We start from the raw sequence: 12,631 nt of genomic DNA on the forward strand, positions 1-12,631 counted from the left end.
CCGTCTGAAGTTCTTAGCTGAGGTCCTTTTAACAAAACATACACAAGAGAAAAGCATACACGTGTATTTAATATGTTTTATGTGACTTGGGAGCCTTCACAGGGCAATGAAGACTGAAGAAACAGTCAGACCTGAAGTGATTTTATGTTCAGTTTGATGAAGAGTCGTCAGACGCAGAGAGGTATGACAGGGCAAAGGGGCAGGCCCTGGTGGGGAGAAACTGGGGGACGTGAGCCAGGCCTGTTTGTTCAAACTCATCGCTGTGGTCCTTCATCTGCAGAGATAAGGGAGTTCCTTTCCTTCTAGTCTAGAGAGGGCCCCTGTCACGGGAGGGTCGTGTGACCTGCTTCAGGGAGAGGTCAGAAAAATGCTTCCTCGGTTTAACGACTTTCTTTAGGGTATAAGGGGAGGGGGAGGTAGAGTGACCCTCCTGCTTCTGTGGTTTTCTCAGATATTTTCAGCTTAACGTAGTCCATATGCTAACATGTCTTATTTTGGGATAGCATGTCCTGAACACCATCAAGTGCTAACACTGGAAATAGTGACCCTGTGAAGCGGACACCATCATTCTCACCTTCCAGTTGAGAAAACTGAGGCTGGAAGAAGCAAGTTGGCTTATCAAAGGTTGCAGAGCAGGCGGCGGGTAGGGCTGGGAGTCAGATACAGATCTGGCTGGCCTCAGACCCAGGGCTTTGTGCCCCTCAAGTTCTCAGGACACAAAGTTTCGTATCCTTCAGGAGATGGAGCCCGGTGACCTTGCGTCATCAGGACATTGTTCTCTCTGTGCGTTTGTGTCACTGTTCCTTTTGTTTAAAGGTGCATTGAAGTGGATCGGCGCCTGTGGCTCAAGCAGCTAAGGGCCAGCCACATACACCTGAGCTGGCAGGTTCGAATCCAGCCCAGGGCCCATAAAACAACAATGACGGCTGCAACCAAAAAATAGCTGGGCATTGTGGCGGGTGCCTGTAGTCCCAGCTAGTTGGGAGGCAGAGTCAGGAGACTCGCTTGAGCCCAGGAGTTGGAGGTTGCTGCGAGCTGTGATGCCACGGCACTCTACCCGGGGTGACAGCTTGAGGCTCTGTCTCAAAAAAAAAAAAAAGTGCATTGAAGTACCTGTCCTCCTGCGCCCCTTCCCTGGTCACTGGCTGCACTTGCCTCACTGGCTATAGGTGCCCCCTGACCATGCAGGACAGGCCGGGCCTGGGGTCCCACTGGCTGTAGGCACCCCCTGACCATCCAGGACAGGCCGGGCCTGGGGTCCCACTGGCTGTAGGCACCCCCTGACCATCCAGGACAGGACAGGCCTGGCGTCCCACTGACTGTAGGAGCTCCTGACCCTCCAGGACAGGACAGGGCTGGCGTCCCACTGACTGTAGGAGCTCCTGACCCTCCAGGACAGGACAGGGCTGGCGTCCCACTGACTGTAGGAGCTCCTGACCATCCAAGACAGGCCGGGGCTGGCGTCCCACTGACTGTAGGAGCTCCTGACCATCCAGGACAGGCCGGGGCTGGCGTCCCACACCTCTGTTAGTCTGGTTCAGGTCTGGTCACTGGTTGTTCCTACTGTCTTCTAAATGTCTGCCTGTGGGTCTCCCCACACCTACTAGACTAAAAGGAAACAACGTTCATCTTTAGGTTTTTAGCACCTAACATAGGGCCTGGCTTGTCGTTGGAAATTAATAAATAGCTGCTGATATAAAATATTAGAATGCAACTGTGTGACTTGGAGTCAGAGTTTTAGATCTATTTAAAGAATTGTCACCATAAGATACTTTTGTGGTATCTTAGGCCAGTTTTCTTAATTTTGTGGAGGTTTTTTCCCCCACAAAATTAGTAATTTTTGTGAGTTAACTTGGCTGTTTGGATTGGATTTCAGCCTGACACTTTAGCATGCCATGTCTGCAAGGGAGAAACGGTCTTTTTATGAAGTCATCGTTGACAGTGTTCAAGTATTCCAGAGGCTGTGTTGGGGTTAGGAGAAAGGAATTTCTGAAATCAGGTGTTTTCTTTGTCTTCATTGTGGATTTTGTTAGTATTCTCTTATTTCCAAGGTATTACGTAATAGCCTGCCTTTGAGATTTGATCTTTCTGGGTAGGATGGAGGAACAGAGGAGTGAGACCCCAGGGATCTGAGAGTCTGTTCTGTTCTCTGGCCCTGCCCCCCGGCTCTCACACTGGGTTCTGATTGGTGCACATCATGGAAGAGTGTGGCACAAAGGCAGAGTGATGAGTGCCGTCGTAGGCTGAGGGGCTGTGTGAATGGCACGATGTGTAATTGTGGCTTTTAGGAATATGCAGCTTTAAGGTTATGCTCTGTAATGTTTAAAATGCAAACTTGCATCATGCCTCCTACCTGGTACCTCATTTTCTTTGTTCCCCTGGGCTCCCCATATTCTGTCATTGGTTGTACACTCAAGGACAGAAAACAGATGATCCAATCCTTCTGAGTAAACCCAGATAACTCTGGCGACTCCGCACCATGCTGAAGGCAAGTGAACCGTCATGCTAAGCCTGGCTTTCAACACTGACGACCAAAAGTTGTCAGGAGCAACAGTAATTACGGTGAAAATATACTGAGTGAATGATGTTCCAGGTGTGGTTCTGTTCAGTTAATCTTAATAATAGCTCTGTGAGTTACTATCATCAGTCCAGTTTCACAGATCAGGAAATTGATGCACAGGACAGTTAAGTGCATTGGCTGACTTACTACAATTAAAATCAGCAGTCTCATTCCAGAGCCCTTGCTTTAAACCAGGGACATCCAACCTTTTTTCTTCTCTGCTGCAAATTGGAAGAATAAGAGTTGTCTTGGGCCACACATTAAATACGCAAACACTAATGAAAACTGATGAGCAACAAAACAAAACAAAAAAGGTCTGTGCATACTTTTCTAGATATCCACCACCACAGATAAGCAAAACAGATTTCAAATAATCAGCATGCGACCTGCAGGCTGCAGGTTGGACACCCTGCTAACCTATTGTTAGCCCTAACTAGTTCAGATACCTGGTAAATGTCTGTCCATGTCCCATTCCGGCAGAGACCTTCTGGCTCTGGGGAAGGTGGGAGGATAGAGGGAGCAGATAGGGGTAGTGTCAAGGTATGTAACATGTCAACTTAAAATACAAGAGTTTTTTTTTTAAAGGTAAACCCACTTTAGGATTTAGGTTGGGTTAATTCTAGATGACATTTTTTTCAAAGTCACAGTGATGCTTCATCAAATACTAGGATTACAGAAGTCTTTTCAGCTGTGTTGCTCCCTTTCATCCGTTAGTCTTGATGTTAATCCTGTGGGCTTGCTTTAGGGACATTATGACACCGAATCCTGAGAGAGATCTCAGTTTGGCTATGTTGAATACATGCATTTCTTGTAAGTAGTTGAAAAGAAAGGAACTAGTTTCCATCAGCTCCCTGAGATAATGTGGGGTAGAATAAAGTTAGAATCAGGCAGACCTGGGAGTGATACATCCCATGGCACTCTAGCAGCGGGGAGCCTTGGACAAGCTAGTAAAAAACTATAGTCTCATTTTCCCTATTTGTAGAATATGAGATAATAACTACCTCACAAAGTCACTGCAAGAATCAAGTATGATAATACTTGCAAAGTGTCAAGCACAAAGCAATCGCTTAAAACCTGTAGTCTTTACCAGTGATTTTTTAACAAGGTATGTTGTGAGGCTCTGGTAATTTCATTATTACCTATGAGCAGTTGCTCGAAACCCTTCAGTAATTTTCACCTTTGTCCATATTAAAGACATAGAGTATTTGTCCATGATTAAATGTGCTACTGTCATCTGGAAAATGCCTCACGCTTTATATGGTTTCTGTCTCATGCCACCTACATCCCTCCGTTCACTCAACAGCAGCAACGGAAATCACTGAGTCCTCCCAGTGTAAGGAGTCACCTCTGCTTGCTAGTAGAGAGTGGTTTGCGTAGTCTGTGCAAACACACATAAATTACAGATACAGTGATAGACTCTGTGTAGTGTTAGGAGTCGGGCACAAAGGAAGGAGGCCTGGTTGGTTCTGTATGGCTAGGCTGCTTGAGAGGTGGGGGGAAGATGTGGTCAGAAAGAGCTTCTGATGTTACAGCTGTGTCTTCAGAACAGAGTCCTATTCCCCAGGCAGACAGTCAGGGTAAGGTGCACTGGTGGAAAGAACAGCTTGGAGCAGTGTGAACAGACGAGCAGGGACGGGGACCAGCAAGGCACATGCAGGAATAAGCAGAAAAGGCCCCCCTGTGGAGTCCTGCCTGTGTCAGGCACCTCTGCAGGTCTTGAATGCACCAGTTCCCATCTATTGAGTACAAGTTACTCAGTCCCCACAGCAATTTTGTAGGTAAGTATTAACCAAATTTTTCAAATCCAGAAACAGCTTCTAAGAGATTAAGGGCATATAAGTAAGCCTAAGTCTGAATAAATAGATAAAATAATGATAATAGCAATAACAATAAAAAATAATAAAAACAGCATAGGTTCGTATGCTGTTAGGCATGTTCTAACCTGCAGCATTCAGTACAGTATCCACTAGCTTATTTAAATTAATTAAAATTGGTCGGGCACGGTGGCTCATGCCTGCAATCCTGGCACTCTAGGAGGCTGAGACAGGAGGATCCCTCGAGCTCAGGAGTCTGAGGTTGCTGTGCACGAGGCTGAGGCCACAGCACTGTAGCCTGGGGCACAGAGTGAGACTGTCTTGAAAAAAATTTTTTTTTTCACTAAAATTGAATAAAATGGAAATTCAGTCCTCGGTTACACTGGCCCCCTTTCCAGTGCTTGGTTGCCATGTGTGGCTGTTGCTCAGTGTAAATGTGGGGCGTTTGCATCGTCACACACTGTTCTGTAATTGGACAGTACCGTATGTAATTGGCATATGTAATCCTCATAATACTCCTGTGAGGAAGATACTGTTTGTAGATGGCACATATGTGGATATTGAGGTGTAAAGAAGATAAGAAACTTAACCAAAGTCATACAGTGAACTAGTTCTTGTTTGTAAGCACTGAGTTGTAATGCTAGCCCAATGGATTATGTTCCATATTATAACATAAGTGGGTATTGGTCAAAATGATAGAACTCAACATCTGCTGTGCGCAGGCTAGCGTTAGGTTCTCTGCAGAGCCAAAGCCTTTGATGTGATTTGTGCCCTTCCCAGAGCTTACGGCGGGCACAGGCTTTACAGCCAAGAGGCTGGCGACCTCTGGAGAGCCTCTGCCTAGGCTCATCTGACAGTTTTTCCTTAAAATTTCAGAATCAAGAATCTCAAGTTAATACAGTTAAGTAATTTGTTCAAAGTCCTTCTCGTCTTTTTTATTTTGTATTCAGAGAAGGTATCTGATGTTGTTATTTTAGAAGAATCTTTTCGTTTCTTTTTCTTTTCTTTTTTTTTTTTTTGAGACAGAGTCTCAAGCCCTGGGTAGAGTACTGTGGCATCACAGCTCACAGCAACCTCAAACTCTTGGGCTTAAGCGATTCTTGCCTCAGTCTCCCAAGTAGCTGGGACTACAGGCACCCGCCACAACACCTGTAGGATAACACATCAGATTAGGAGATGGAAACCCTAGTCTGAGCCAAGTTTCTGCCTCTATGTATAAATAAACTTGATTAAATTGCTTTACCTTTCTGAAATTCTGTTTCTTCAACTGTAAACTAGAAATAAAGTGCACATATCATGAGGAGATTGTTTAAAGACTAAATTACTGGGCATAGTGTTTGAGGATACTTTGCAAGCTATAAAGCACTTTATATGGCTGTAAAGTGGAACATAATTATAACAGAAGTGCCAGAACTTGGGATGTTTTTCTCCTGTATAACCCTTTAACATTTTCAAAACAACTGTAGCTTGGTAAAATTACAGGATACCATACCCTTCATCATAACATTTGCAAAGTCTCTTTTTTCTCTTATATAAGTATAAAAGGTGCGCAATAAATGTCTGAATGGAGAGATGGCTGGATGGATGGGGGAGAAGGGTGACATAAAAGAGCTGTTCATGAGTTTGAAATTTTCTTTTTATAAATTTTGTTTTTAAACATACTGTTTGATATGAACTGTACATGTATGTTGAGGGGTGGGAGTATCAAATCAGAGGCCCAGAATTCATTGAACCAGTAAGCTAGTTTTTCTGCTATTTGTTTTTTCATTCAACAAAAAACTTACTGAACAACTATCACCAACTGGGCCTTGTGCAAATTTCAGGGACAGCTCAGTTGATTTTATCACTGTTTTTTTGTATGCCTATTTCTTCAACTGATAGTTTTGCTCCTCATACATTCTGAGGATTTCAGAATAAGCCGGTGCTTGTAGTCACGTGAGGCCCAGGAGCACCAAGGGCTGCACTCTCCCGAATCTCGTCTGGTGAATTGTTTCCTGATGCACGTGTGCAGGCCTTAACGGCCTCTGAGGATTGCAAAGTGTGTTTCTTCAGAAAGGACAAAGCTCCTCCACCTTTTCTCACTTGTTTCTGCTTGTCCTTGTCTTTTCTCAAGGACAGCCCATCAAAGCTTTGGGGCCATAGGTGAAAGGAGATGGGCTGGCTCTCACTTGCTCACTCTGGCAGCGAGCCTCAGCTATGCCCTGCTGTCAATGGGGGTGGATGGCAGGCAGAGTGTAGAAAGCCTCTTTCGCGGGGAAACTGGGTAGAACCTCCCTCTGCGCCGTGCTGTGCCAGCCTGGCTGGTGGTTATCTAAGTCTCCTCAGGACCTCAAACCTGGGGAGAAACTTTTTGCCGTCATATTTCCAGGCAAAGAGGCACCTTACCTGGTGTCTTAGAAGAAGCACTGTGTCTATTTTATATGGAGAATGGCTAAGGAAGGACCTCTATTTCCAATGCATTCCTCTCATTGTGGAGATGATGGATCTAGCTTAAATTTTTAGGTCATTTATGGCAGAATCAAGGCTGTAACTCAAGATTGTCTAATTCTTAGCCCGTGATCCTCGCTGTGTTCCCTGGTGAACTGACATGTCCAAATATGTTTGTTTTATATTAATATAAGACACTCATAATATCATAAAGTGGGGGATGTATGGAAAGAACATGGGCTTGGGAGTCAGCAGAACAAGGCCACATACCAGCCCTGCTTCTTACCCCTCTGTGACCTTGAGCAAGTTACCTGAATACTCTAATCCTTCGCTTCCTCATTTTTTGAAGGGAGGAAAGAAGTAAAACTTTTTGGGATGTTGGAAAGATTAAACAAGTGAACATTTAAAGAGCTTAGCACAGTACCCAGCCTATTGTAGATGTCTGATATTTTTGTTAGAAAGGCAGAAAGAATGTGGTTATCTCTTGAGAGAGAGACAGAAGGTGTTGATAACGGTGAAGGTGATGTTGGTGGTAATGATGGTGACAGTGGTGATGGTGTTGGTGATGTTGGTGACAGAGCTACCAGTTATTCAACATCTATTTTTAAACATTTCCTCAATATCAGAGTGGCCATCTGATACTGTTTTTTGTTTGTTTGTTTTTCTCATTTTATAGCAGGTCTTTCTGTCTCCAACATTTCGTTCTTTTCTCATTATAACACACCAATTCTCAGGTTCTAATCCTAGAAATAGTAATGAATCTGTTAACCAAAGAGGAAACAAAGAAATAGTCCCTATAAATTTCTTTTTTTCCCATTTTTAACCCCCTTTCAGGATTGAATGACCCCATAAGATGAACTTTTCTTATACTTTGTATGTGAGGAAACAATAAACGTGTGTAAATGAGGGTCATTCTGGGAATTCTTTGCATTTATTTATAACACTATGGCCCAGGAGTGGCCAACCCCTTTTCTGTCAAGAATCTCCAGATGATATATTTAAGACCCAGTATTTTGAGATGTACAGATACGTAAACACTGCCTGCCTGGCTAGTGGTTTTTATCTTGTAGAAAAACCTGTGAGTCTTCGTGGCTCAGAACCAGCTCTTTGGCATCCGATTATCTGAAGATGAGTCACAGGCCTGCTCCTCTCATGGGCTGCACGCCCTGCCGGAGTCAGGGCTCACATCTTAGCTGCAGTCTCCTCATCTGTTAAAGGAGGGTGACGATGGTACTAATCACGTCAGGTTGCTCTTGGAGTAAAATGAGGCATGTACAGAAAGTGCCTGCAGGAAAAGCTCAGTTAAAATCTGCTTGCAACTAAGAGTTGTTGCTGTGCACAGGCCTTTGTGCACTGAATGGGGAACTGTGTCACTCAGGAGCCATCCAGAGAAATGTAAAGTGCAGGGACTATAACACACAAAAATGTTGACCTAGATGATGGAGGAGCTGATTACCTTCCCTGTGAAACCAGCCAGAGATCACAAAATGGAAGCTGCTAGCACCTCCACGGTGGAGGGACAAAGGAGACAGGTGGTGTCTCTGTAATCTGAAGGCAGTGGACACCAGCAGATGCTAGGGCCATGGTGGCCCTGTCAACAGAGCTGAAGTCACAGAGAGGAAGCAGCCAGAGGTGCTGGGGGTAGGAGGGGACGTGCTGTGGCCTCCAGCCCTCAGGTGCCCCAGCAGGGCCAGCCTTAGCTGACTTGGAGTCTGGGGACAGTGGTCGGCAGGGTCAGCCCCATGATCCTGAGCAGAGCAGGGGACTTGCTCTGCATCTGCAGAGGCCAAAGACTCTTGCAAGCTGGAGTCTCAGATTGTGTTGCCTGCTTTCTGACTCCTGCAATAACCCACACAGAAAGTTTGGAAGAGTCTTACTTCCCCCTGCTGCTGGGCCTCTGAATGATAGCAGAGGGCTGTGAACTGCTGTGCTCCAGGAGGTAGAGTTTGGAAAAATCAATGGAAAAGCCTGGAAAGCTGTTAGAGAAACATAGAAAGTTGTAAGAAACCTGCCTGGGGCCCCTTGCCCATCTTCCAGAAAGGCCTGATGCTGAGTGGCCGGTGCCTTCACAGCCTGACAAGCCAGTCCCCCTGTGCTGTTTGCCTGGCTAACTTCTGCAGAAGTTAGGTGAGACTGAACTTGTCAGGAAACCTTTCTGAGGCCCTGTGGGTCACTTAGCTGCCCTCTTGGCCCCTGTGCTTCATCCTGTCCTGTGCTGATCCTCTGCATGGAGATGCCCTCTTTCGGGTTCTCTCTGAACTGTGGCCATCCTGGGAGCAGGACCTTGTCTTAGTCCTCCTCGCAGCCCCACACTGGCATCTGTGGTAGGTGCTGAGCTGCTGAGCACAGCTCCTCACACCTTTTATTGCAGAAAAGGAGGAAGATGGCGCGCGATGTTGCAAAATGACCAATTGCTTCTGTGCCAGGGAAGTCCAATGCATGAAACCATTTCACAGCTCTCTCTGAGGAATTAACATCTGAGTGGGGAATAGGTAGGAGCTGGCCTGGCGGAGAGGTTGGGGGATGGCATCTGGGCAGAGGGAAGAGCAAACACTGGGGGCTCACACACCTACAATCCCAGCACTCGGGAGGCTGAGGCTGGTGCGTTGCCTGAGCTCAGGAGTTTGAGACCAGCCTGAGCAAAGCAAGACCCCATCTCTACTTAAAAATAGAAAAACTAGCCAGGTGTTGTGCTAGGCACCCATAGTCCCAACTAAAGATGCAAGAGGCTTGCTTGAGCCCAAGAGTTTGAGGTTTCTGTGAACTGTGATACCAGGGTGACAGAGTAAGACTCTGTCTCAAAAAGGGCGGGGGGAGGAAGTATGAGGTGGGGGGGAGCATCCGGTATTAGAGGTGGAAGGCGGAAGGGGCATTGCGTTGTCTGATGTGGTCAGGAGGACCAGTTCTCTCCTGCGTCCCGTCTCTGCACCCTGCCTAAGCACCTTTCACCTGCTGCTTCCTGTTATCATTCTGCATGTTTGCAGCTCCCACATCACACCCGGTATATTGTTGTGGGCATAGAAAGTGCTGGTTGCATATTTGAATAAATGAAGGCCAACTCCAAGTTCTGAACAGTCTTCCTAGCTCTGTCATCACTTTTGTGACTTCACTTGCCCAGCAAGCATCGGGGAATACAATCTGTGAAGAAGCCAGTGTTTCTGCCATTAATGGGAAACCCTGGGCGAGTCACTTACACTATGCAGACCCTAGTTTCTGATGTCAGTGGCGTTAATAACAGCTCCTCGATAGTGCTCATATAAAATGGGACCATCCATGGGAACATACGGTACAGTGCCTGGTCTTTGGTGAGCTACAAAATAAGTAATAACCCCTGCTTTTATTGTGGTAATCACAGTTACAGTGGTTATTTCAACATTGGATGCTGGACATGGAGCAGAATAAAGCCAACCAGGACAGGCTTCCCAGCCGTCCCGTGACAGGCAAGGAGGCTCCTTTGGTTTCCATTCGAGCCTGGTCTACACGTGGGACTCTTCTCCTGTGTTGTTGGCAATTTAAAAAAAGAGAATTTTTATGTTTGTTTTTAGCTTTCCTTTTTTTAAAAAGATATTTTTTAAGGAGGTTTTTTCTTTTTCCCTTTCTCACAGGAGTGATTGGGGCAGATGTGAGAGGGCACGGCCTCGTCTGTGAGGGACAGCCTGTGACATCACGGCTGGCTGTCATCTGTGGAACATCTTCTTGTCACATGGGGGTGAGTCTGCCAGGCACAGAGAAAGGCCGCCCACACAGCGGGTGAGCTGCTGGCTTTTCCACCCCCTCCACTTCCTAGCCCTCTCCCCTCCTGCGCGCTCTTCGTTGTCTAGCAGAAGCCCAGCCCTCCCTTCAGTCGCCATGCTTACACTTGCTGCATCCATTTTCCAGGGGCCACATTCTTAAATGGTTATGAAAAGGGTTGAGTCTGCCTTTGAGGTCACCCTGGCCAGAGAGCCCAGGCACAAGGGGTAAAATTGGACCCAAAGATGGCAAAGCCTAGTGCCCCCAGCCTGGCGCACCCCTAATGGGCAGCTGGGTCTTTTCTGCAAAGGGATATCTATTTTCTTTGACCGCTGAGTTCTCTCTCAATCAATATAAATCCATCTCCCTGGGAGCGTCCTGATGATCTATAGAATCAGGCTGCATATCATGACTTCAAAAGAACACTGATAAGCAATTTTCACTTTGTTAATTTTTCTCCATGAATTAGTAGAAAGGCTTTCTCCCAGATTGCAGTTAAAATTTAGTGCCTGCCCTAAAATTTATATCTTCTTTAAATGCATGAGTCTGAAAGCATTCCATTCCGATAAGTACCCATTTCTACCATATTTTTATTTAAAAGTCATTACTCTGTTAAACTTAGATGGACGACTTTTTGGATTTTTCCCAGATGAGTAAAATAGAGGGGGGAGTGGGGGAGGAGTGGAGAGATGAGCAGAGATTGGAGGAGGATACAGCCCAGGGCAGAATGAATGCAGCTAGGGAGGAAATGGTGTAAAACCATTCAGTAGCGGTAGGGACTCCTGAGCCTGTCACTGGAAGATATTATGGTTGAGTGAATATTAATACATTTACTTATTTACTGATTGCTGCTCTTGCGTCGGGGCTGTGTTAACCCCAAGGATATAAGGATGACATAGGCCCTCCCACTGATGAGCTAGAGTGATCACAGTGTTACAATATACCAAGAGGCCCCCAAGTACAAATTCAAACTGAGCTCCTGACCCAAGTGTCTGTTATGTGCCAGGCCTTCAGTGAGGTGCTCCTACACATGGCATCCTTTTCATAGAGAGAGTGGAGCCAGCCTGATGGGTTTCCAATCATGCTTACTCCAGTCCCACAAGTATGGCCCCTGGAGCGAGGTGCTTGAACTCTCTGGTCCTCAGATTCTTCACCTTCAGAATGTGGAGAGTGATAGTACCTGCCTCATAGTGTGGTGAGGATGAAATGAGGCCAGATCAAGGGTTTCACTACGGTCAGCACAGGGTTTAAACGCTCTTGATAACTAGCAGTGCTATGGAGCAGGAAGGAGACCCACCCATGTGCCTGGGAGGGGTCTGCAGGGAGGGCCACGGTTAGGACATGCGTGCTAGACTTTAAGGAATTATATTCCCTTTTGTTTGTTTCTCTGGACAGATTCTTAAATGGAGCCTATGTTTAAAAATCGCAGTGTATTTCTCCTGCTCAGCAGCCCTGTTGTCAGGCCTAGCTGCCACCCGATGGGAGAGATCTACAGAGCCCTAGGGCCTCTTTAAGGGGGAAGTGCCCCGACAGGGAGCCAGCCCTTGTTTTCCTTGTTGGTTTGTCTTCACTGAATATGGATTTAAATCATCTCTGAGTTTTACAGGGAGGCATCTAATCTGCCTTCTCCTGTGAAGTCTGAATTTCAGGCATTTTTTTTATCCCACTCAAAATCAGATTTCCAAGTAGCAGCCAACCTGAATGAATGTGAGTGATTGTGACTGATGCCCTACTTCTCAGCCTTACTCTATCTCGGTATGGATGACGCTGGCTTGCCCTACCATATCCATTTTGCACATTAGGAGACTAAGACATAGAAAGCCTAGTAATTTTCTCAAGATCACAAAGATGTGAAAGTTCTAGAGCAAAGAATTCAAATCTAGCTCTGATTCAAAGCTTGTCCTCAGTGGCTCAGAGCATGTTGCATGCCAATCGTGAACCTAGAGGGGATGGAGAGCACAACTTTTGTGTCATGCCAATGCAGGTTTGAACATCTGCTCATGCACTTTTTGGCTACATAGCCAGAGTGAGCTACTTAACTTCTCTGAGCCTCAGATTCTTCAACCATCAAATTGGAGAGAATAGTGGCTCTTGAGGG

The 12,631-nt window shown here is 46.1% G+C and overlaps 1 protein-coding gene across 11 annotated transcripts in view; it reads left to right on the top strand.

Annotated features, from left to right (window-relative positions):
- FGGY (FGGY carbohydrate kinase domain containing) overlaps nucleotides 1–12,631 on the top strand; it is a 433,138-nt gene that overhangs the window by 243,458 nt on the left and 177,049 nt on the right. For all 11 annotated transcript variants that reach the window (XM_053575373.1, XM_053575374.1, XM_053575375.1 and 8 more), the window contains one exon: nucleotides 10,407–10,510. In XM_053575373.1, the coding sequence (XP_053431348.1) occupies nucleotides 10,407–10,510 (104 nt within the window). The remainder of the gene's footprint in view (nucleotides 1–10,406; nucleotides 10,511–12,631) is intronic.

The sequence above is a fragment of the Nycticebus coucang genome, chromosome 22 (assembly GCF_027406575.1).
Source record: "Nycticebus coucang isolate mNycCou1 chromosome 22, mNycCou1.pri, whole genome shotgun sequence".
Classification (NCBI taxonomy): Eukaryota; Metazoa; Chordata; class Mammalia; order Primates; family Lorisidae; genus Nycticebus; species Nycticebus coucang.